The following is a 26,527-nucleotide window of genomic DNA, read 5'->3' as shown; positions in this document are numbered from 1 at the left end:
TAGTGACATTCCAATATAATATTCCTCCTCCTTGTCAATCCTATTTTGTTGTGTTTTGCAGGGGGGGGGGGGTTAGGGGTGTAAATATATTTTGAGAGGGAATTGGGAGTCCAGCTCCCCATTTACTGGGGGGTGTGGGGGTGGGGGTGGGGGTGGGGGTGGGGGTGGGGGTGGGGGTGTGCCCCCCACAAACCTCCCTCATACCCACCCCATCCTGGGTTGCTCTTCTACTCGAGCCCGAGGCTTTGGGCCTACCCGGAGGGGGGATGGGGGTTAACCCCCCCCCATTATTGATCCCCCCTCACCCCCTGATTCTGTCTCAGGCTCTGATCAGTGCAACCCCTTTCCCTTCCCCCGGGGGTCTACAGATGGTAGGGGGGGGGGGGGGGGGGTGGGCTCGGGGTGGTGGAGAGCGGCCTCACTCCCTCCCTCATTCCCTCCATCACTCACCGTCCTCCTCCTCCTCCTCCTCCTCCTCCGCCGCCCGTTTCCAACAACAACCGGCGCCGCCGCCGAGCCCACCTCTCCCAGCTCCCTTCCGCCGCTCCCATTGGCCCGCCCGGCGCCGACGGACGGCCCTGGCGTCCAATAGCCGCCGGGGGAGGCGCAGCACCGTTCCCACCCCCTCCCCCTCCCGATTGGGCGGCTATTCCTAACTGACGTCGGTCCCGCCCAATGGTACGCGGCGGAATGCCCACCGGCAAACCCCCCCCCCATTTGCTAACTCCGATTGGGCGCCGCAGCCGATGGATTGACGCTCGTACTGGCCAATCCCCCCTCCGGTATGGTGGAGGGCGGGGTTAACAGACAGCCGGGTCCCAACCGAGTGGTTCTTTATCAGAGGGAGACGTGTATCTCGCCCAATCCACTCTCAAACCACAAGCGGGACACACCGACCTCCCATCCGATTGGCCTGACGTAATTCTGATCCAATCCACACCCAACCCGCCTGCGGGACAGAGCAACCTTCCAGCTGATTGGTCCTTTATCAGTGAGTGACGTTTATCCTGTCCACTCAGCTCTCAAGCCAGCGGCGGAACGCACCGGCCTTCCAGTCGATTGGTCCTCTAATAATGAGTGACATAACCATCTTCCAATCCACTTCCAAGGCTCCAGAACACCCCGTCCTCGCCGAAAATTGGTCCTTTAACAATGAGTGACCGGAATTGACCAATCATCTCTCGATCTTCCAGAAGGACAAGCGCAAAGGACACCCCGTCTCAGAGGATGGGCGGGTCATTTAATAATGATCGACGTCGGTACTGACTAATCAACTACTGGAGGGGCGGGAATGAATGTACCGATCTGTCAGCCTCCTGGTCGATTGATGTGGTCATTGGCCAATCATTAGACAGACAGGTGGTTACGCCCCCTACCGACCAGCGAATTGATTTCTACGACCCATGATTGACGTTGCCCTTAACCGATCATTCACCGGAATTGCAGAGGCAACGACCGTACCCACAGGCAATTGGACGCACGCTGGAGATTGACCTGAACTCGATCCAATCATGCCTAAGTGGCCTGGGTGGGACCCAATTCCACGGAGCGTTCCCATCCAATCATTCCCCGCAAGGGCATATGCTCACAGCCAATGGATTGGACGCGTGCAGAATTGACGTACGACCCGAACAACCACAGACAGGGACACCCAACCACCCCCCTGCCGATTGGCCCGACCGACCGATTGGCGTCTGGCCTGACCAATAGCATTAGCGGAGCGGGCTAAGGCCCGCCTCCCAGCCGTCGCCGAAAAAGCGCGCCCTCCACACTGACTCGTTTGTGCCAACGTTGTCATGTCGGCCAATATGGCGGCCATGTTGTTCGGTCGTGCCAACCGTCCGGTCCGCCATTTTTAATCTTAGGCGTCAACCGCATGGGACCCAGGCCACCTCACCGTCCCCCCCCCCCTCCTCGACCGGGCCAACCTGCATATGAGCCCCCGTGTTTTAGACCCTGCACCACGGGGAAAATGGGCCTCAGTGTCACCCACCCCAAAGGCCTCACCCATTTGTGGGCAGCATGGACACCCAACTGCAGTTGGCCACATAGACATTGAGGGACATTGGATACCCAACCGGTAGTGGGCTACATGGGTTACCCATATTGGCTGCATGGGCACCCAATATCAGTGGGCTGCACAGGTACCCAACAGCACCTACTGTCAATGGGTCACATGGGCACCCAATGGCAGTTGGCCATTTGGTCATCCAACTTCAATGCAATGAGTCCACAAAATGGAGGACAGAAGTAGGCCATTTGGGATGTCAACAGTGAGGGATTAGCCCCCCACCCACTTACTGTTCACCTCCTAAAAGTCAACCTACTCGATTTTGAGGTACACGTGACATTTGATGATTCAGAGTTTTACTAACCAAGTTGAGTTTCAAGGCCACAAGGTGATGGTAAGGGGCAGAAGTGGGACATTCAGCCTGTTGGGTCTGCTCCACCCTTCAACGGGACAGTGATTCGATAATCAAAGATAACTCGGAAATTCCGATTCCTAGGCCTCTGGAATGATCTGGGATGGCGGCATGCACTCACAGGTTGGGCCTGAACTCACCACACATGCCCGGAATGAGTTTGGCAACTCGTACCATTCCGGTCGGCACGTTTCAGGGCGGACCCTTCAGAAGGAGATTGATCAGAACGTTTCTAGCGTTGAGAAGGTTTTAGTGATAAGGTCCAGTCAGGGAAGGAGAGGGGGTCTCTCCCTGGACCTCGAAGGACAGATTTGACTGAGGTGCGACAGTGTTAAGACAGTGCTGGCATGTGGCCAGTCGAGCAAGTGGCCTCCTCCTCTACCGTAATAATGCAGAGGGCAGGTTGGGGAATTATCAGGCAAAGCAAAATAAGGCATGGAAGGAAGGGGGTCAGTCCATTCCGGGTTACACACCCCTGTCTTTGTTCACACTTTTTAGTTTACCTGTTCACAGGATAAGGGTGTCAGGGGGTAAACCAGCATTTATTGCCCAGAGGGCAGGTAAGAGTCAACCACATGGGCCAGAAGTCACGTCATAGAATCAAAGAGATGTACAGCATGCAATCAGATCATTTGGTCCAAATCGTCTATGCCGAATAGATATCCCCAAACAAATTAGTCCTATCTGCCAGCATTTGGCCCATACCCCTCCAAACCCCTCAAATTAATGTTGCCCATCTGGATGCCTTTTAAATGTTGTACCACTCTCCACCACTTCCTCTGGCAGCCCATTCCATACGCACACCAACCTCTGCATGAAAAAGTTGCCCCTTGGGTCCCTTTTAAATCTTTCCCCTCTCACCTGAAACCTACGCCCTCTAGTTATACAGAGCAGGTCAGGGCAGCATCATTAGTGAATCAGTTGGATTTTTCTGACAACTGATAATGGTTTACAATTGTCATTCATAGACTCCTAATTCCAGATTTCTTTTGACATGTTTAGGATTTGAACTTGGGTCCTCAGAACATTATGGGAGTCTCTGGTCTAGTGATAATACAAGTAGGCCATTGCGTCCCCACCTGTGTTAATGTTGGGATCCCTGGAGATAGCAGAACTCTTTGTGGTTGCTTCTTCCTTTTTTTGGGTGCTCTCAGGCAACAGTATCACACGCATCGCTGACAAATCACATTTTATTTTTAATTGAGAGTTCTGTGCGTTTTCTTGAAGCATTTGTTCTGCCTTCTTCCTAATATCTTATAATGAGTGCACAATTTGTTTTCAAAGTCTCTTGTATTGCTGTTGACAGACCATAACCAGTGCTTTGTGGGGGCTAAGACAACATTGGCTTTTGTTTCAAAGGGAATGGACTATATGGGTTTGCTAAAACAAACACAAGACACTAGTCAGACAACAACTAGAACACTGTGAACAGTTTTGAGCCCCTTAGCTATGGAAAGACAGACTGGAGATTGGAAACAGTCCAGAGATGGTTCCCTCAGCCGATCCAGGGTATGAAAGGACTGTTTTCAGAGGAGAGGTTGTGGCGTTTACTTGTTGGAGTTTAAAAGAATAAGGAGTAACCTTATTGAAACATACAAGATTCTTAGGGGAATTGACAGGGGAGATGTGAAGAGGTTGTTTCCCCTTGTGTGGGAGAGTCGAGGACCAGAGGGGCAACATGTGTGGCATGGGGGCTCAGTGATTAGTACTGCTGCCTCACAGTAGCAGGGACCCGGAGGGTTTCCTCGGGGTGCTCCGGTTTCTTCCTACAATCCAAAGATGTGCAGGTCAGGTGAATTGGCCAAGTTAAATTGCTAATAGTGTTAGATGCATTAGTCCGGGGTATATATAGAGTAGGGAATGGGTCTGGGGATGGGGTTACTCTTCGCAGCGTCAGTATGGACTTGTTGGGCCAAAGGGCCTGTTTCTATACTATAGGGAATCTAATCTCATCTCAGAATAAGGGGTCACTCATTGAAGACACAGATGAGGAGGAATTTCTTCTCTCCAAGGGGAGTGAATCTGGGGAACTATTTACCATAGTGGGCTGTCAAGGCTGGATCATTCAGTATATTTAAGGCTGAGATAGGGAATCAAGGGGTTATGGGGGAAAAGGCAGGAGACTGAAGTTCAGGATCTGATCAGCCATGATCTCATTGAATGGCAGAGTCGACTCGATGGGCTGAATGACCTAAGCCTGCTCCTATGTTTTACAGTCTCCATGCTAACAATATCATAAGCAAATCAGCACCACCTTCCCTGTAGTACAAATTGGTGTTCCTGTTTTTTCAAGTCTGACCTAGTGCTGAATTATACAAAGCGTAAAGTTTCAATTTGTCTCCTTTTAACAGTATCAAAATTCTCATTTTCTACCAATTCATGCTTTTTTCATTTCTCTTTCTCTATCATTTTCTTCCAATTAAAGTGGGTGTTTTTTTTTAAAACTTAGAGCTGCGCTGTAGCTATTCCTAAAGCAACTTGAGCTTTTCTCTCTTGTTAACACTAAAACGCAGGCCATCTCATTGTCATCAGATCTTGCACCAATATCTCTACCTGCTCACAATCTCAGCAAAGCTACAAATAATTCATTGTTATACTTTCCACCCCTGGAAAAATTCTCATAGCAATCAAAAGGCATTTTGAAACTTCAGCCTGTGGAGTAAACATTGCAACAACTCTCCTGATTTCTTTGGTCCAATACTTATTTCTTTAAAGATTCACAAGTCCCCCTTGTTAAACTCGATCCCCCCTCTTTCCAATAATCTCTGCACAGGACAATACAGAACAAATCAGACCCCAGGGTAAATATGTCTTGATATACCATAAATTACATTGATTACTGTCGGGATTAGTCATTGAACATTTTTATAAGATGCCGCCAATGGGCATCTTACACAAGAAAACAAGTTTGTTACACTGAAGAAAATAAGATAAATTATTTTAGTTTTTAGTGACTCATGGGCAAACCTGGCTGGCCAGCATTTTATTGCCTGCCCAGAGAGAAGGTGGTGGTCAGCTGAAACCACAGCAGTCCGGATGCCGTCCACAATGCCAGAAGGGAGAGAATTCCAGAACTTTGCCCCAATGACAGTGAACAAACAGCAATATATTTCCAAGTCAGGATGGTGAGTGACTTGGAGGGAAACTCACAGTTAGTAGTGTTACCATGTATCTGCTGCCCTTGTGTTTCAAGATGGAAGTGGTCGTAAGTTTGGAAGGTGCTGTCAAAGGGTCTATTTGTGATAACCCCTACAAGACCCATGGGGAATCACTAATTTTCTTGTGGAGCTCATTGAGTATGTGTTCCCTTGGTCATAGGCACCAGTAACAGGAATTCATCACCTGAGCCCTTTCCTGGTCTCCCTGCCCACCCTATAATGGCCTTTGTATGTAACTGTCCAGTTAGCTGCAAGGGGCATTTGACAGTGAAAAACACAAAAATAAAAATAAGAGTCATGATAATTTGGTGGTGAGGAAAAAAATATCCAATTATATGTGATAGCAATTCTGGATATAGAGAAAAATAATAAAACAGAAGCAGGGATACATCTGCAGAACTGTCTTCATGGGCTGGGGCAATCCTACATATGCCACGAGTATTGGCTTTATTTTGGTGTTTAACAATAAACAATGTTCCTTTCCAGTCAGGTTTACTAACTTATTACATTCTTAGATTAAGGCAATTTGGAAATTCATTACATAGACGGGAAAAAATTCATTCCTTTTCCCAGTAATATCCTTTACAGATACTCAACCCAGTGAACTGTCAAGCACAACTTCATCCTTAGTTTCTTACTCAACTGACAAGGTTATGAGCATTTCCTTGCAGCACAGTTCGACACATTCAGGAGGATGTGCCTCTCTCCAAGGCACTCAGGTAAATTTACCATAGTGCCAGAGGACTATATGCTGTTCTCTTATTGGAAAGAGATGACTGGGGGTGGTTTAAGCTGAGGGTCACTGTGCCCCAGGCAAGGGGTGAAGTCAAGACCTGTCCTGGACTCTGCAAGTAGATGCAGTGGTCAAGAAGGCACAACAACACCTCTTCCTGAGATGGCTCAGGAAATTTTGCATGTCCACAAGGACCCTCACCAACGTCTACAGATGCACTATTGAAAGCACACTGTCTGGGTGCAAAACAGCCTGGTAAGGCAACTGCTCTGCCTAAGACCATAAGAAACTATATAAGGTTGTGTGTGCAGCCCAGACTATCACAGAAGTCAACCTTCCATCCACGGATTCCATTTACACAACTCGCTGTCACATCATCAAAGACCCCTCGCTTCCTGGTAATGCTCCCCTACAACCTCTTCCATCAGGCAGAAGATACAGAAGCTTGAACACACGCACCAGTAGGTTCAGGAACAGCTTCTTCCCGGGACATGACATTCATTGGCATGGGATAGAAAAAAAAGCCGGTAATGGGATTAATTTGGGAATTGATACAGTGTTATGGGGAAAGGGAGGGGCAGTAGGATTAGTTTGAAGATTGATATAGGGCTATGGAGAGCACAGGGCAGTGGGATTAGTTTAGGATTGATACAGGGCTATGAAGAGAGCATAGGGCACTGGGATTAATTTGGGCATTGATGCAGTGCTATGGGCAGAGAGAGGGACAGTACAATTCGTTTGGAGATTGATACAGGGCTGCTGGTGAGTGTCCAGTAGAATTAGCTTTGGGATTGATACAGGGCTACAGGAGGAGAACAGAGCAGTCAAATTAATTTGATAATTGATACAGGGCTATGGGGAGAACGAGGCAGTGGGATTAGTTTAGGGATTGACACAGGGCTAGGGGGGACACTGTCAGGGGGTTGGCACTGAGGGAGTCCTGCACTGTCAGCCATAATGGAGTGCACAATGTTGACTTAGATAAAGGGCAAAGTTCACTCAACACTGTCTCCATGAGCTTCTGGGGGGTCAGGGCTATGGGGAAAGCAGGGCAGTGGGATTAGTTTGCAGATTGACACATGACCATGGGAAGAGAGTGGGACAGTGGAATTTATTTGGGGATTGATACAGGGCGAATGGGGCTTATTGGGATTAAGACAGGGAGAGTCAGGGTTATTGGGATTAGTTTGGAGATTGACACATGACTAAGGGAGAGAATGGGGCAGTTAGATTAGTTTAAGGATTAATATAGGACTAGGAGGAGAGTATGGGGCAGTGGGATTAGTTTGGGGATTGACAGGGCTATGGGGTGAGTATGGCACAATGGGGTTAGTTTGGGGATCAACATGGGCTACAGGGAGAGAGCAGGGCAGTTAGATTAGTTTAAGGATTGATATAGGATTATGGGGAGAGCGCGGGGCAGTGGGATTAGTTTAGGGATTGATACAAGGCTATGGCGAGAGGGTGGGCGATTACAAATACATTGTAATTGTAGTCTTAGTTAGGAGTTGACATAATGTTCATGGGAACCATGGTGAACTCCCTCATGTCTTATTTATTTTCAACAGCAACACTCTGATCATTCATATCTGGCACACTGATCTCCATTTAAAACTGACTGAAATAAAAAGTTATTAAATGAGGCAGCTAATGGAAAGATTGTACTGATTCTTGAGGTGCCTCCTCAGAGCTTCCTCTCACTATCGATCATTTAGAAGTTAAATTCACAACATTCAGTACACCCCAAGACAGAGCTGTAACTGTAGCTACATCAATTGTACATAAACACCATCCAATTTATGGGTTCCATGAGCTTCTGGGGGGGGGGGGGGGGGGGGTCAGGGAAACAAAGTAGGACAAAGACCAGAGATCTCATTTGAAGCATGTTTTCGTCCCTCAAAGAGAATCCCATAGGATTGAGCCTCCATGACAGATATTTCACCACTTGATCAAGAACGACACTAATAAGAGTCAGCGCTGAGGGAGCACCCACACTGTGGGAGGGTCAGCGCCGAGGGAGCGCCCACACTGTGGGAGGGTCAGTGATGAGGAAGCACCCGCACTGTGGGAGAGTCAGTGCCAAGGGAGCACCAGCACTCTTCAAAGATCAGCACTGAGGGAGCACCGCACTGTCAGGGGGTCAGCATTGAGGGAGCCCTGCACTGTCAGCCATAATGAAGTGCACAATGTTGAGTTAGATAAAGGGCAAAGTTCACTCAACACTGTCTCCATCAAACACTCCTTGAATTGGGACAGTACAAGTTAAATATGGAGTTAAACTCCTTCGACACTATCCCTTTCAAACCGTCCCAAGACAGGAACAGCATGGGATTAGATGCAGAGTAAAGCTCATTCTGTACTGTCCCCATCAAACACACCCAGGGCATTTACAGCAATAGAGTAAGATTCCTCTATAATTTTCCCATTGAACACTCCAAAAACAGGTACAGCACAGGGTCAGAAGCAACCTAAAGCTCACTCATCTCTTTTAAAATGAAAGTAAACTGAAAGTAAAGCTACCTCGAAACAGTCCCCATCAAACACTCTCACAGGAAGAGAGTACAGCATTAGGTTCAGCAGGTTAGGAGGATTGGCCATGCCAATTTGTCTGAAGTGTCCAGGGATGTACAGTCTAGGTGAATTAACCATAGTAAATGTGAGGTTATGGGGATTGGGGATGGCAGTTGGGTGGGGGAAGCCGGGGGGGGGGGCCTGTTGTTGACTGAATGGAATGCTCTTCAGAGGGTAAGTGCACACTCGATGGTCCAAGTAGCTTCTACCTCACTGGATTCTATGATACCTAAAGTTGGCTCGTCTGGGTCTGTGTGGGTGGTCGGAGGTGATGGTGGTGGCGGGGTGTGTGTGTTTGTGTGTAAGAGGCTGCAGTTACATCCTGCCATGCTGTGTTTAGTAAACAGAAAATTAAAAACACTTACCGCGAGGCAGGCTGTGCGTTGCAGAGCCCCAGGGCACAAGCAGGCATACCCAGCTTCAGATACAAGGTGTCATTTAACAGCTGGTGAAGTAGGAACAGAAAGTGTACTGGCCCGAAACTGACTCAGTGTCTCAGCAAAATTCACCAACGTTCCTGATTGAAGGCCATTCAGCCCCTCCTTGAGCCCATCCTGCCATTCGATATGATCACAGCTGCCATCTATCTTTCTAGCTGTCTCAGTCCCCGAATCCTTTAACACCCATTTCCCACTCCCCCCCACCCCCACCAAATAAATCTATGCATCTCCCATTTAACATTTCCAGAGTAATTTAATACGTGTTGTGTTTAAAAACAGATGAAATGCTGCAAACACTAAACAGGCCAAATACTGAATTTTTAAAACCAGTGTTTTAAAATGCCATACAACCAGCGAAGTCACTTCACTGAAGTCCACCAATGAAGAATGTGCAACAGCCAATTTCTGTACAAGAAGCTTCCACAGAAACAGCAACTAATTGCTGGGAGAAAAACATAGGATCCGAGACACTGGGGACAACTCAGCCATCCGACAGGGCCTGCTCCCTCAGCGCTGACCCTCCGACAGGGCCCGCTCCCTCAGCGCTGACCCTCCGACAGGGCCCGCTCCCTCAGCACTGACCCTCCGACAGGGCCTGCTCCCTCAGCGCTGACCCTCCGACAGGGCGGCGCTCCCTCAGCACTGACCCTCTGACAGAGCCCGCTCCCTCGGCACTGACCCTCCGACAGGGCCCGCTCCCTCTGCACTGACCCTCCGACAGGGCCTGCTCCCTCAGCGCTGACCCACCGACAGGGCGGCGCTCCCTCAGCGCTGACCCTCCAACAGGGCCCGCTCCCTCGGCACTGACCCTCCGAAAGAGCCCGCTCCCTCAGCACTGACCCTCCGACACGGCCCGCTCCCTCAGCACTGACCCTCCGACACGGCCCGCTCCCTCAGCACTGACCCTCCGACAGTGCCCACTCCCTCAGCGCTGACCCTCCGACAGTGCCCACTCCCTCAGCACTGACCCTCCGACAGGGCCCGCTCCCTCAGCACTGACGTCTCCGACAGAGCCCGCTCCCTCAGCACTGACCCTCCGACAGAGCCCGCTCCCTCAGCACTGACCCTCCGACACGGCCCGCTCCCTCAGCACTGACCCTCCGACAGCACCCACTCCCTCAGCACTGACCCTCCGACAGTGCCCACTCCCTCAGCACTGACCCTCCGACAGTGCCCACTCCCTCAGCACTGACCCTCCGACAGTGCCCACTCCCTCAGCACTGACCCTCCGACAGGGCGGCGCTCCCTCAGCACTGACCCTCCGACAGGGCGGCGCTCCCTCAGCACTGACCCTCCGACAGAGCCCGCTCCCTCAGCACTGACCCTCCGACAGAGCCCGCTCCCTCAGCACTGACCCTCCGACAGAGCCCGCTCCCTCAGCACTGACCCTCCGACAGGGCCCGCTCCCTCAGCACTGACCCTCCGACAGTGCCCACTCCCTCAGCACTGACCCTCCGACAGAGCCCACTCCCTCAGCACTGACCCTCCGACAGAGCCCGCTCCCTCAGCACTGACCCTCCGACAGGGCCCGCTCCCTCAGCACTGACCCTCCGACAGAGCCCACTCCCTCAGCACTGACCCTCCGACAGGGCCCGCTCCCTCAGCACTGACCCTCCGACAGGGCCCGCTCCCTCAGCACTGACCCTCCGACAGGGCCCGCTCCCTCAGCACTGACCCTCCGACAGGGCCCGCTCCCTCAGCACTGACCCTCCGACAGAGCCCGCTCCCTCAGCACTGACCCTCCGACAGTGCCCACTCCCTCAGCACTGACCCTCCGACAGGGCCCGCTCCCTCAGCACTGACCCTCCGACAGGGCGCCGCCGCCTCTGCGCTGACCCTCCGACAGGGCCCACTCCCTCAGCGCTGACCCTCCGACAGGGCGGCGCTCCCTCAGTGCTGACCTTCCGACAGGGCTGTGCTCCCTCAGCGCTGACCGTCCGACTGGGCGGCATTCCCTCTGCGCTGACCCTCCGACAGGGCCCACTCCCTCTGTGTTGATCTTCCAACAGGGCGGCGCTCCCTCTGCGCTGACCCTTCGACAGGGCGGCTCTCCATAAGACAGAGGAACAGACATTAGGCCATTCAACCCATAGAGTCTGCTCTGCCAGTCAATCATGGCTGATAAGTTTCTCAACCCAATTCTCCTGCTTTCTCCCCATAACCCCCTTGACACTCAAGAACCTATCTATCTCCGTCTTAAATATACTCAATGGCCTGGCCTCCACAGCCTTCTGTGGCAATGAATTCTATAGATTCACCACTCTCTGACTGAAGAGGTTTCTCCTCATCTCCATTCTAAACAGTCTTCCCTTTACTCTAAAGGCTGTACCCTCAGGTCCTAATCTCTCCGACCAATGGAAACATTTTCCCAACATCCACTCTGCCCAGGCCATTCAGTATTCTGTATGTTTCACTTAGGTTCCCCTTCCATAGAGTAGAAACCAAGAGTCCTCAAACATTCCTCACACGTCGCTCTGCACTGACTCGCTGACAGTGCTGCGCTCTCAGCACTGACCCTCCAGATCAACCCATATAGTCCTGAATCTGAGGCAAGTGAGCAGCCTATTGAAACTTGTCATGAACAAACGTTGGGTCCAGCTGACCTGCCAAACATTTCCAGCATTTCATGAGGATTTTATGGAAACCTCCAATAACTTCGGCCCATACATTGCAAAGACAGCTTCTTTTTATTTCTCTCTGTCTTTGATTGTGGACTAAGACAAATCAAGGACTATTTTTAGAACCAAGTAATGGGAACAGAGTTGCTGCACTTTTAAGCAAGAACTCATTGGGAGTTGTGCTTACACTGCTGTTTTGTTTATACAGCAAGAAGGGGAATAAGGCTGTGGTGCAAAGCGAGATTCAGCCAGCAACAGATTGCTGATTGGTTGTGCAATCGTGATCAGTTATGGATGCTGGAAGTCACCCCCCGACGATAGCTCTGTGCTTGCTTAACACAACACAGCAGCAAAGGTGCCTGGATCAGAATGAGGAAAATTGGTCTTTACCTCTCCGTAGCAAAGTAACTCAAACCTGGACCCAGTTAGCTATTCCTCTCCCATCATTTGCTACAAAACACCTCTTACCAGTGACTGAAACTGAACAATTGCTGTGCCTTCAGCAAAAAACTGAGAATAGGATGGAAGATCAGAGAAAGGAAGGATGTGGGAACCAAAAGGATCACTGTATAGTGGTCTGGTGCTATTGAACTGCTTCCCCAGTATTGCTTCCTCTACCTATAACACCAATGTTCTCTTGTCTATCTGTATATATGTAGAGGTTTGAAAAGGAGGGGCAGGGTTAGGACATTTAGCTCGTAGTTCATAATCTAATTTGCCTGTGGTTGGAACTTAATGAGAACTAATATTTATTTGAAATAAGTATAGGAATCTTATCAGTGTGATCTGTTGACCTGATTCCATTAGATAGGGGAATTCGCTATTTGATTAAGTTTTGATAACAGTCTCAGGAGTGGGACTTGAGAATCATGACACTTTCCCAGTGGGTTATAACAAGGCTCATAAACAGCATCCACAGTCACCATTATCTAGAAGGACAAGGGCAGCAGATCATGGGAACACCATCCCTTGCATGCTCCCCTTGCACTCTACATACACCATTCTGACTTGGAAATATAATTGGCCATTCCTTCAGTGTTGATGGGTCAAAATCCTGGAACTGCCTCCTCAACGGCACTGTGGAAGTCTCTCCATCACGTGGGCTGTAACAGTGCAAAGTGACAACTCCCCCATGACCCCGACTTCTCAAGGGGCAATTAAGAATGGGCAACATTGGTAACATTGGTCCAGCCACTAACTCACACAAGCCATGAACAAATAGCAAAAAAAAAACTCTCACTTGGCCCCGATTGTTTTAATATCAGAGGAGATCCACATTCTCACCAAACGCTGATGAAATAAGTTTGTTTTGAGTTGGTTCTTTGTAGCTGTGGCCCCGACCGAACAAGTGGAAATAGTGTTTTTCCTTAAACCTTTTGTTTTAAAGCAATGGAGTTTTAAGAGCTGGAATAAGGTAAATACATCAAAGGCTTTTGGGGAGACAAGAACGAAGTATAAACGTAACAAATAACAGTGAGAAGGTTCCCTGAAGCCACCGTGTGTCTTCTCATGGAGGATGCAGCAGTCCTTGCCCTCCATAATTCATTGTAAACAGCCAGGCAAAAGACAACCTCAGTGAGATCATTGTTGGTGTCAGAGACATGGTACAATTCGATAAGCAATCTAAATACTTTATTTCAAAAAAGTGAGAGGAAAATGAAATACAAAAAAAAAACAGTAGATTTGATTTCAGCATGATGCATTGTTGCAAACTGGGTACCTAAGGCTGCAGAGTGCGATTGGATCACAAGATGTGGATTCTTATTTTCGTGGGCTCAAGGCATCACTGGCAAGGCTGGCGTTTGTTACTCCCCATTGCCCATTGAACTGTGTGTCTCACTAAGGCCCCTTCAGAGAGTAGTTAGGATCAGCACCACCTCTGGAGGGTCTGGAGTCACAGATGGGCCCAGTTCAAGTAAGGATGACAGATTTCCCGCCAGAAAAGACGTTAATGAACCAATGACAGTCAATGATAGCTTCCTGATCATCAGCACAGAGACTAGATTCATTGGTGATTAGATTGTGGTGGTGGAAGTTGTACACACACACACACACCCTGATCATTAGCCTGGGCACCTTGGATTACTAGTCCAGTAATATGACCTCCACCCCACCATCTCCATCACCAAATCAATTGGGTTTGCTACCGATCCCGTCAGTACTTGGACAAGTACTCAGCCCCATCTCGAAGACTGCCTTGTCGTGGACCGATATACTACTCACTGCCACCCCCTCCCTCCATCTCCCCCCGCCCCTCCCCAAAAAGTGGAAACACCTTCCCTTTGAGAAGAAAAACAAGAGCTGTGGCCTGATCATTCATTACAGCATTTCTGTCAGCCTCTCAGTAACTAGGATGGTGGAAACTGCACCAGCCAGCACTACATGTGGTCTAACCAAGGTGTTACGCAAGTGTCACTTCTGCATTTTTGAATTATATTCCTGTGGAGTGTTAGACAAATGTAAAACAAAAACCCACTCCTCTGCTGTCACGTGGATTAATTAGGTGAAGAATGACAATTGAAGGGAGAGCGAGGCCACTGGCTATTGGGGCTGCAGTGCAATCTGGTGTGTGAGAATTACCATGGCAACTGATCTCTCAACTTGAAGACCTCAAAAGATTCATCAAAAACACACATTTTCTTCACTCCCAAATCAAAACCAGAGATCTCAGAATAGTAGCTGATTTGTTGTCTCTTACCCTTACCCACTGTAGTTACTCACTCCCATCCCTCGCTCACAAAGTTCATCCCCAAGCTGTGCTTTATCTGTGCCCTGTTCTGGCAAGGCAAGGGATCACTAATTACAACAGACAGCCTGATCACATTTCACATTCCCCCCTCTTTAGAAAGCAGCAACTTATGGTGCAAACTCCACATTCCATTTTTACACAGACCAGAGAAAATCATTCTTCTCTCCCAACAAAACCACCAACACTCCAAGGACAGGTACAGCACTGGGTTTGCTGCTCCCTCAACACTTTTAAACCAGAAGCAAGGCTTTCCTCTACACATTCTGAACTTAAAAGTAAAGCTGTCCCCTATCAAAACAAAGATCAAATGCCTGGGACAGTCCACACAGGGTTAGATACTGAGTAAATCTCCCTCTATTCTTTTAATGTGAAGGTAAAGCTCCCTCCACACTGACCCCATCAAACACCCCCAGAATAGGGATGCTACGATGTTACGTACAGAGTAAAGTTCCCTCTAGACTGTCCCCATCAAACACATCAGGACAGGGACAGCACAGGATTAGGTACAGCGCAAAGCTTCGTCCACATTGTTCCCATCAAACACTCCAGTGACGGATACAGCATTGGGTTGGATACAGCATTCCTTCCAAGTTTCACCAGAACTACCATGGAGACAGAATTTTGTTTCTCACACCTGCTGTCCCTCTCTGTTCCTGAGTCAGAGACTGAAGATTTGAAACAGGCGTGAACATATGGGCAGTCTCAGAGCGAAACCTGAACCCTTATAGCAGCGACAGACAGATTTCCATCCTGCTGATGGGGTGAGGGCTGCACCACAGCTCAGATATTCACTAACCATCTGAGACCTTTGGTGGCACCCACCCCTCCTCCCAGGTAACCCCCCCCACCCCTGACACTCTCCAATACTCAAGACCAGACTGCCAGCTGGGCTTTGGGAGCCTCCACTTGTTGAAAAGCACTGAGCACCTACCCATGCTTGTGATCCAAGTATTCTGTGACTTTGCACGGCCAATCTGCGGAGATTAAAACACAGCGCACAGGCAGTGGACAAGACAGGTTCGAGAACAGAAAGGAAATATGGAAGGAATGGAGATTGTAAATATTTACAACAGGGCTGCACTTCCTGCAGGAAATCGAGATGACAGAGAATTCAGCCACACTCAACCGTTTTGATTTCTGTACCGTTTAAATTTTTTTAAAATCATGCCGCCTCGAGTTGCAGCTTGTGTGATTGGCCAGAGGCAAAAAAAAAAACTGCAGATGCTGGAATCCCACACGGAGACAGGCAGGAGGCTGGAAGAACAGAGCAAGCCAGGCACCATCAGGAGGTGGAGAAGTTGATGTTTCAGGTGTTGAAGAACAGTTACACCCGAAATGTCGACTTCTCCACCTCCTGATGCTGCCTGGCTTGCTGTGTTCTTCCAGCCTCCTGCCTGTCTCCGTGTGGGATTGGCAGTAGTTTATCTGTCTACAAGGGGCAGCACTGCCAGTACACAAGAGCAGTGCCCAGCAGTAGGCACTGTCTATTGACCAGAGATGCCTTCTCTTGGGTAAGGATTGAAATCTCTGGCTAACTGACCGTTGCCATGCACTGACAGCAAATAAAAGTGAGAATGGCAAGCACTGGGCAGGCAGAGAGGAAGACAGCAGCCCCATTTTGCTTCAGACACAGGTGGAGTGTGAACATTCGACAGCATGGAACTTATTTAGAAAAGGCGCTCTATTGTGAAATCAGTGCTCAAGAGCAACTATTTAATAAGTGTTAAAAGTGTTTTTAATCAGCTTTAAATTCCCTTTCACTATTCTAAATGTTAATGTCTGCTGTAGGAAGCTGAATTCAATATTTCTTTAGACTTTGGTTTATGTTAGCTCCCTCACTGGCAACACTGCCTCTCAAACCCACTCCGCCATGGCTGGGGGTAGGTTCCCCACCTCCCCACCCCCAAGCACCAGACTCCTTTTTTTCTCTCTTCTTTCCCCTCCCAATGTGGAATTGGGTCCCTCTTCCACCTGCATTCTTCTTCCACTACCCCTCCCCTGCTGGCAGGACCAGACTCCTTTCCTAACTTGCATCACCATATCACCTTCCTCCTCCTCCTCGTCCCCACCAAACCAGCAGCAAGGTCTCACTCGGTCTCTGACTTAAAAGGTGTTTTGGTACAAGGTCCTTTAGAGGGGCATTGGATAAAGAGAGAGAGAGAGAGAGAGAGAGAGAGACAGAGGGAGACAGAGAGAGAGAGAGAGAGAGAGAGAGAGAGAGAGAGAGAGAGAGAGAGAGACAGAGAGAGAGAGAGACAGGGAGAGAGAGAGACAGGGAGAGAGAGAGACAGGGAGAGAGAGACAGGGAGAGAGAGACAGGGAGAGAGAGAGACAGGGAGAGAGAGAGACAGGGAGAGAGAGAGACAGGGAGAGAGAGAGACAGGGAGAGAGAGAGACAGGGAGAGAGAGAGACAGGGAGAGAGAGAGACAGGGAGAGAGAGAGACAGGGAGAGAGAGAGACAGGGAGAGAGAGAGACAGGGAGAGAGAGAGACAGGGAGAGAGAGAGACAGGGAGAGAGAGAGACAGGGAGAGAGACAGGGAGAGAGACAGGGAGAGAGACAGGGAGAGAGACAGAGAGAGAGACAGAGACAGAGAGAGAGACAGAGAGAGAGACAGAGAGAGAGACAGAGAGAGAGACAGAGAGAGAGACAGAGAGAGAGAGAGACAGAGAGAGAGAGAGACAGAGAGAGAGAGAGACAGAGAGAGACAAAGACAGAGAGAGAGACAGGGAGAGAGAGACAGGGAGAGAGAGACAGGGAGAGAGAGACAGGGAGAGAGAGAGAGAGACAGAGAGAGAGAGACAGAGAGAGAGAGACAGAGAGAGAGAGACAGAGAGAGAGAGAGACAGAGAGAGACAGAGACAGAGAGAGACAGAGACAGAGAGAGAGACAGGGAGAGAGAGACAGGGAGAGAGAGACAGGGAGAGAGAGACAGGGAGAGAGAGAGAGACAGGGAGAGAGAGAGAGACAGGGAGAGAGAGAGAGACAGGGAGAGAGAGAGAGACAGGGAGAGAGAGAGAGACAGGGTAGAGAGAGAGAGACAGGGAGAGAGAGAGAGACAGGGAGAGAGAGAGAGACAGGGAGAGAGAGAGAGACAGGGAGAGAGAGAGAGACAGGGAGAGAGAGAGAGACAGGGAGAGAGAGAGAGACAGGGAGAGAGAGAGAGACAGGGAGAGAGAGAGAGACAGAGACGGAGACAGAGAGAGACAAGGATAGATACAGAGAGAGACAAGGACAGAGACAGAGAGAGAGGGACAGAGACAGAGAGAGGGACAGAGACAGAGAGAGGGACAGAGACAGAGAGAGGGGGACAGACAGAGAGAGGGAGGTAAAAGGGAGATAGATAAAGAGAGACAGAAGGTAATAAAGACAAAGGGAAGAGAAACAGAAATAAGGGAAGAGAGAGCAAGAGAGAAGGATAAAGAAAAAGGAATGAGAGAAAGAAGGGTTAGGAGTGAGGCGGAGAGGGGAAGATAGAGGGAATGGAGAGGCAGGAAGCAAAGGAAAAGCAAGAAGAAGAGTGAGAGAGATTAAGAATGAAAATGAAGAAAGAGCAAAGAAAATGTAGTGATGTACATTTTCAAAGTACAATCCTCACTAAAGAAGTGGAACTGCTGATGTGACTGAGATGGCTTCCCTGGGGAGTCACGCTCGAGGCACAGATTTGGTTATCTGCTGCAGAAAAAGGAAGTTAAAGTTTTTCAGTTGGGGTTCCCACAGTCCAGTCACAGAGTTAGCACTGCAGAGACTTGAGCTGATAGCTGAAGTCCCATCCCTTGCTCCAAACCAGAGGTTCTAAGATTTACCCGCAAGGAAAGACCTTTCATTTTGAAGGAAATGTGGGAGAGAGGGGCACAAATGGAACAGAGCTGCTGAGGCAGGACCTACCAGTTTGTGGGACTGCATGTGTGCCTCATGCCATATCTTAGATCCAACCCCAGACTCCAAGAGCTCAGGAGAAGCGGGAAAGAGAAAAAGAGAGAGAGAGAGAGAGAGAGAGAGAGCGTGCCCAATTGTGGGAGGAGTTGTGCCAATCAGAAGCTGGATTCCCATCAGTAATCGAGTCCAGTTTGATTTGAAGAATGATATATATATATATATCTATAAATAAATGCTTTTTTTACAGGTGCTATGCTGCGCTCCTCCTTAGTGTCGGTGGCTGATTGCGTCTGCACAGCAGAAACGCAAAGTTTAAATCTTACAACGCAGGAGTGCGACCACATTCGTGGGGAAGGGCCCATCCTCCGTCACTTCTTGAAGAACTTCTTGTTGAGCAGGAAGATCAGAAGATTGACGTTGACCTTGGCTTTGTCGAACATCTTCATCACCGCCACTCCTTCGTATTGCAACTGGAGGAGGTCCTGACAGGGAGCAGAGAACAAAGTTTAGGGCTCCCACAGAAACATTGAGGTAGGAGGTAGGCCATTCAGCCCTTCGAACCAGGTGATGACAGCTAATCCTACATCTCAGTCCCCTGCTCCTGCTTTTTCCTCATACCCTTTGATCCCTTTAGCCTTAAGAACTGCATCCAACTCCCTCTCGAAAACATTCAATTTTAACAGACATTGAAATTAGAGGCAGGAATAGGCCATTCAGCCCTTCTTGCCTGCTCCAACATTCAATACAGTCGTGGCTGATCATTAACCCTGTTCCTGCTCTGACCTTTTGATCCATTTAACTTGAACAGCTCTATCCAATTCCTCCCTGAAGAGTAGGTTTGGGCCTCAATTGCTTTCTGTGGCAGAGAATTCCACAGCCGCACCACTCTCTGGGTGAAGACATTTCTCCTCAGGTTCCCTTCATTGCCTCAACAACTTGCACTCACCCATCAGCCTTAAATGCAGTAAATATCTCGGGCCACCTTGTAAACAAAAACAATTCCGTCATGGCACGTGGGTATCGCCGGTTTGTTGACCACTCCTAATTTCCCCTGACTGGAGTCTTGTTCAGCCATTCTTGAGGGCAGCTGAGAGCGGACTGGGAGTGATGTGTTGGGCCCGATCAGGTAAGGGTGGCAGATTTCCTCCTGTTAGTGAACCCGATGTGGTTTCACCACAGTTAACAAAGGTTACCTAGTCACCGTTTGTCAAATTTTGTAAAACAAAATTCCAGGGTTTTATTGAATTTGAATTCCACCACATCAAACCGACGACCTGAGAACAATATCTTGGGGTTTTGGATTACTAGTCCAGTGACACTATAAACATGCCATCATCTTCACAGGCAAATGCTCAGAGCTAAATGGGCCTGCTCCTGCTCCTACATTTCCCAGAATGGTACAGCATTGCTTCCTGACACCACGTTAGGCATACTGGATAAGATGAAAGAGTGGCGCTCTGAAAGCTAGTGTGCTTCCAATTAAACCTCTTGGACTATAACCTGGTGTTGTGTGATTTTTAACTTTGTACACCGCAGTCCAACACCGGCATCTCCAAATCATGGATAAGATGTGTCACTGCCGACAGTCCATACCCCACTCATGTCATAGTGTAGGAAACTTCAGGTGCAGCAGACAACACTGTTGGGTCAGTTTTCTCGTTTCTTACTGCTCCCTGTTCACTGAAAGCTCAAACACTTACCAAGCCACCAAACTGAGCTTCCCCCCGTTGAAGTTTTCAACTACTCACAAACTTATTTAACAACATAGCAGGATTGCTCAACTGAATTAGAGACAAAACTGCAGACGCTGGAATCCAAAGTAGATGAACAGGAGACTGGAAGAACACAGCGGCAGGAGGTGGAGAAGTCAATGTTTCTTCAGGACTGGAGGTGGGGGTCGGGAGAGCTGCAGATAAAGAGAGAGGGATTCCACCCACCCCCCTCCGCTCCCCACCTCCATTCCTGAAGAAGGGTTATAGCAAAATGTTGACTTCTCCACTTCTTGGACTATTCCTGCTCCTGTGTTCCTTTGGTTTTTATTTCCAATCTCTGGAATCCGCAGGTTTTTTTGCTGAGAATTTTGAGTAGCATCTGCTGAATGCTTGGGGTGGCTCAGTGGTTAGCACTGTCACCTCAAAGCGCCAGGGACCTAGGTTCGATTCCAACCTCGGGTGTCTGTCTGTGTGGAGTTTGCATATTCTCAGTGGGTTTCCTCTGGGTGCTCTGGTTTCTTCCCACAATCCAAAGATGTGCAGGTTAGGTGAATTGGCTGTGCTAAATTGCCCATAGTGTTCAGGGATGGGTAGGTTAGGTGCATTAGTGAGGGGTAAATGTAGGGTAGGGGAATGGGTCTGGGTGGGTTACTCTTCAGAGGATCAGTGTGGACTTGCTGGGCTGAAGGGCCTGTTTCCACACCGTAGGCATTCTATGAAACCTCTATTAAATGAATTCACTAACCAGTGACTCTGGGTCTCCCCCTCCAGGAGTGTGTAGGTATACCCATCAGTTGAAGGTTGTACTTGTGAAGACCTTACCTGGTATTTGAGCTGGAACTTCTCCATGTCCACACCCATGAACCGAGCCTTCACGTCAAAGGCTCCCACCTCCTCACTCTGCACAATGTCAAAAATCACATTCCTGAATCTGGAACAAGAGAAGAGACAAGGCTGACACCAGGAGACGGGCGAGCAGCTCCCATCAGCAGTCAGCACAGCAGGCTTCATATGTAGCACCTTACAGCAAATCTCCCCAGGCTGCTTCACCTTCAAGCCAGTAGTACAGAGAGTAACGTACAAAGCAAAGTGCATGCATACAAAATACAAGGTACAAACCAAACTTTGACCCTGAAGACAAATGAGATATTAGGGGCAGTCAACTCAAGGCATGGTCAAAGAGGTTGGTTTTAAGGAGCTTCTTAAAGGAAGAATGAAAGAAAAGAAAGGTGGGAAGTACAGAGAGATTTACGGAAGCCACTCCCTAGCTTAGGGCCCCTACAATCTGCCAATTGTAGAGCAATAGGAATTTGGGGGTATTGTGCAGGAGGTTGACATTGGAGGAATGGAGAGCACTTGTGGGTGGCATGGTGGCTCAGTGGTTAGCACCGTTGCCTCACGGCGCCAGGGACCTGGGTTTTACTCTCGCCTCAGGTGACCATCTGTATGGAGTTTGCACATTCTCCCCGTGTCTGCGTGGGTTTCCTCCGGGTGCTCCGGTTTCCTCCCACAGTCCAAAGATGTGCAGGTTAGGGTGGATTAACCATGGTAAATTGTCCCATAGTGCCCAGGGATGTATAGGTTAGATGCATTAATCAGGAGTAAATACAAGATAGGGGAATGGGTCTGGGTGGGCTGCTCTTCAGAGGACCAGTGTGGAATTTTTGGGCCAAAGGGCCTGTTTCCACATTGTAAGGATTCTAATTCTAAAATATTCTAATTCTTGTAGGAGCTGACAGATAGACAAGGGATGTACAGGTTGGAGGAGGTGACAGAGATAAGGAGCAGGAGTAGGAGCTGGGAGGGGGTGACTGAGATAGGGAGGGGGTGTAGGGGGCTGGAGGGGGTGACAGAGATAGGGAGGGGGATAGGGGCTGGAGGGGGTGACAGAGATAGGGAGGGGGTGTAGGGGGCTGGAGGGGGGTGACAGAGATAGGGAGGGGGTGTAGGGGCTGGAGGGGGTGACAGAGATAGGGAGGGGGTGTAGGGGCTGGAGGGGGTGACAGAGATAGGGAGGGGGATAGGGGCTTTGAGGAGGTGTCAGAGAGGGGAGGGGCTGTAGGGTCCTGAGGCTGGAGATGTTGAGGGTTGTGCATACGAGAGGAGATGAAGGAGCCCAAAGACCACAGAGAAGTTTGAAATCAAGATGGGAATTTTAAATTGAGATATTGCTTCAAACAGGAAGGTGAGGGATCAGCTTGATGCTAATTGATAGAATAGTACATATAGTGATACGCAGGAATTATTTCAGAATTTTCATCCTTGATCATCAACCTCTTGCTGACCTTACACTTCTATACCTCTGGAAGACTGAGACCAAATCGGTTGAAAGCAAGTGTGTGAATTTATCTCAGCGTCTTTTGGCCAAATCCCAAACAGTATCCTCTGGCGTTGCTCACTTTACAATGTGACATGACACTGGAGTGTATCGGATCAAGCTCAGCAGTGTGCCATGTGGCAAGGACTCAGTCAGACATGTAGCAGGAACTGCCACACAACATGGGGAAACAATCCAAACAAGTTGCATTTCCACAGCACCATTGACCACTTCTGGGGGAGCCTCCACAGCGCTCAGCAGCCACCTCTGGATTTTTGAAGGGAGACTGCTGCAGTTAAGCTGGAGCTAAAATACAGCAGCTAAATGGCATGCACAGCAAGATCCCATGTACCAGCAGAACAATGGAGACCCAGACCATGATTTCCATGGAGTTGGGCTCCCATAACTTTGGACTCAGGAGCCGAAGGACATCCCCGTGCTGTGGCATCTCTCTGAGAGAGAGCACGAGTCCACGATGTATTCCTCATTTATCCAGGGGAACAAACCGCCTCCAGCTATAGATCACGCTGCAGTATGAAGACACAAACAGTCTGTATTCTCTGTATTCCCTGCACTACAGGACCTTATCAGCACAACCGGGACTGAGCTGTATCGTTCAGTCTGTTTTCTGGGCCAGGTAGTACGATAAACAGCAAATAGAAGAACACTGTTCCATGCAATCCTGCTATTGACCTAGGTTAGCACTGCATAGACCATTTCGGAGAGAAGGGACTCAGTGCACCTCCATGGCTCTGAATTTGCAAGTTTCCAAACATTTGCACACTGCTCTCTTGCTATTTACGGGTAACAAAATATATCACTTTCTAAAAAAAGAAGCCTTGGACTTACTGGCTGATGGGCAGGTCTTCAATCTCCAGCAGCACACCCTTCTCTCGCAGGTGTGCCGCAGTGTAGTGCAGAGATGCTGCTTTACCCTTATTCCTTTTGCCTGCTGCCGCTTTCTTCCCTGGGCCCCTGCGAAGATGACAAAACGTTACTCGCAGAACGGGAGCCTCAGCGACCGCCTGCAGCAGGATCGGACTCTCTTGCCCATTCGGCACCAAGAACAGAGACGCAGCCCCCAGTTTGCATTTTCAGGCAGGCAACCTTGGTGCAAAACAACTCACAGGTGCAGAGCCATTCGGCCCTTTGAACCTACCCTGCCCTACAATAAGAGCATGGCTTCAATGCCACATTCCCACCACCCAGCACGAGCTGCTGGCATAAGCCACTCCCACTTCCAAATGGTGCATTCGCTCTCATTTTCATCTCCACCAGTGCTGCCTGATCTGCTGAATAATTCCCAGCATTCTGTTTTGGCAAATTCAAATTTATAATGTCTGTGTTCTGTTGCCAATTGTATGAGCACCACATTGTGAGTGTGCACCACCTGGTTGTTGACCTATGCGTTTCCTGCACTGTGTCATGTGGCCACAATCCCAGCCAAGACAGAACGCTCCATGCCTTATTGGTGAGTTGCCATATGCAGTCAGATACTTACTGCCCGTTGGTGGCCAGATTGTCCAGGCAAGTCCTGATGTACTGGTTGTAGTAGTCGATCTGCTCCTCGTAAAAGACGGTCTTGGAATTCATCCTGTGCAGTGTCTCTCTCAGCTTGGCCAGCTCAGCCTTGCGCTGCTGCCTGTAGCGCCGCTGATTCTGAATGTCCTGAGGTGACGGAGAGATCAGGAGCATGAGGTAAAGAGCTCACCTGCCTTCCCTGGAGTGACACAGAATACGCCCTACTGGCTTATTTGGCTGAACAACAACTAGGGATGGGCAATAAGTGCTGGCCCAGTCAGTAATGCCTACACAGTCATACAATCAAACAGACCCTTCGGTCCAACTCATTCAGATATCCCAATCTGATCTCGTCCTATTTGTCAGCATTTGGCCCATATCTCTCTACACCCTTCCTATTCATGTTCCAATCCAGATGCCTTTTAATTGCTGTACTTGTACCCACCTCCAATTCCACTGTCTTCTCATCCTTCGTTGTCTGTCAGCAGGAGACTGTGGCACAGCGGCAATATCTCTGGTAATCCATCACACCACACCACCTCCCCCTACCCTCCCACCACCACCACCAACACCACCACCAACACCCAATGGAATTTAAATTCGATAAATCGAATCCGGAATTGGAAGCTAGTCTCGGGGATATTGACCCTGACAACAGTCATCAAAACCCCATCAGGTCGACTAATGGGGGAAGGAAATCTGCCATCTTTACTGGGACTCCAGACCCCACAGCGATGGGGTCAACCCTAAACTGCCCTCATAAATGGTCTGAGCTAACCACTCGGCTAGAGGGACAATTAGGGATGGGCAACAACATGCCAGCCATGCTCAGATGCTGTGGTATCATGAGAAAAGGTGACAGAAGTTTGCTTCCGCCTAGTTGACCAGCCTCATAAGGTCACACGAGCAAGCTCATGGAGTGAACATTCAACTGCGGAGGTATCATTGCAGTTTTTATTCAGTGGCTGAAAACCTCTCTGTGGGACCACAGCAACCGATATTTCACTTCCTCAGATTGTTGGAGGAGGGGGGGGGGGGGAAGATGAAGTCAAAATAAATCACATACAATCAAGTACTCGACAGCCTCCATCAGAAAATATTCTGCAATACAATGTCCTTCAATACAGCCCCTCAAACACAATCCTTTGTCCCGAAAGATTACCATTTCAATTAAACACATCGAGCATTCAAATAAGCTCAATATTTGCTAACAGCAGGAAGGAGCTGAGTTATATAATAATGGAGCAAGCTTCGATTACTTATCATCACAGTGTGGCACTGAGCATCATGGACACAGCTGCCCAGAGGTGGGGGGAGGGAGATGGGACAGAGAGAGACACAGAGAGAGAGAGAGAGAGAGAGAGAGAGAGACCAACAAGTCCAAACCACCCCGCCGAAGCGCAACCCACCCATACCCCTACATCTACCCCTTTACCCCTTACCTAACACTACTGGCAATTTAGCATGGCCAATTCACCTGACCTGAGAGAGAGAGAGAGAGAGAGAGATAGAGACACAGACAGACAGACAGCCTACCCAATTAATTCATGATGCACAACTGTGAGCAGGTTACTGTTCTCTTCAACAAACTTTGTGCATCAAGGTGAATGTAAACCATGCAGAGAGGACCATTACTTGTCTTCAATATGTCTATCAAACACTGCAGGACAGGGGCAGCACAGGGTTTAACACAGACTAAAGCCTTCTCTACTCTTAAACTGAAAGCAAAGCTCCTTCAACGCTCTCCCTCATCAAACACTCCGAGGACATGGAAAGCACAGGGTCAGATTACAGAGTAAAGCTCCCTCTACACTGTCCCCATCAAACATTCCCAGGACAGGAACAGTACAGGATTGTATACAGAGTAAAGCTCCCTCTACACTGTCCCCATCAAACATTCCCAGGACAGGAACAGTACAGGATTGTATACAGAGTAAAGCTCCCTCTACACTGTCCCCATCAAACATTCCCAGGACAGGAACAGTACAGGATTGTATACAGAGTAAATTCCCTCTACACTGTCCCCATCAAACATTCCCAGGACAGGAACAGTACAGGATTGTATACAGAGTAAAGCTCCCTCTACACTGTCCCCATCAAACATTCCCAGGACAGGAACAGTACAGGATTGTATACAGAGTAAATTCCCTCTACACTGTCCCCATCAAATATTCCCAGGACAGGAACAGTACAGGATTGTATACAGAGTAAATTCCCTCTACACTGTCCCCATCAAATATTCCCAGGACAGGAACAGTACAGGATTGTATACAGAGTAAAGCTCCCTCTACACTGTCCCCATCAAACATTCCCAGGACAGGAACAGTACAGGATTGTATACAGAGTAAATTCCCTCTACACTGTCCCCATCAAACATTCCCAGGACAGGAACAGTACAGGATTGTA

The 26,527-nt window shown here is 49.1% G+C and overlaps 1 protein-coding gene across 2 annotated transcripts in view; it reads right to left on the bottom strand.

Annotated features, from left to right (window-relative positions):
• Window positions 1-18,214: 18,214 nt before the first annotated feature.
• Window positions 18,215-26,527, bottom strand: part of iqgap3 (IQ motif containing GTPase activating protein 3) — a 107,070-nt gene continuing 98,757 nt past the window's right edge. For both annotated transcript variants that reach the window (XM_072548905.1, XM_072548906.1), the window contains 4 exons: window positions 24,102-24,268; window positions 23,450-23,575; window positions 21,106-21,214; window positions 18,215-19,053 (listed from right to left, as the gene is read on the bottom strand). In XM_072548905.1, coding sequence (XP_072405006.1) covers window positions 18,940-19,053; window positions 21,106-21,214; window positions 23,450-23,575; window positions 24,102-24,268 — 516 coding nt within the window. In that variant the 3' untranslated portion in view covers window positions 18,215-18,939. The remainder of the gene's footprint in view (window positions 19,054-21,105; window positions 21,215-23,449; window positions 23,576-24,101; window positions 24,269-26,527) is intronic.

The sequence above is a fragment of the Chiloscyllium punctatum genome, chromosome 28, assembly GCF_047496795.1.
Source record: "Chiloscyllium punctatum isolate Juve2018m chromosome 28, sChiPun1.3, whole genome shotgun sequence".
NCBI lineage: Eukaryota > Metazoa > Chordata > Chondrichthyes > Orectolobiformes > Hemiscylliidae > Chiloscyllium > Chiloscyllium punctatum.
This window is presented reverse-complemented; position numbering and strand designations above follow the sequence as displayed.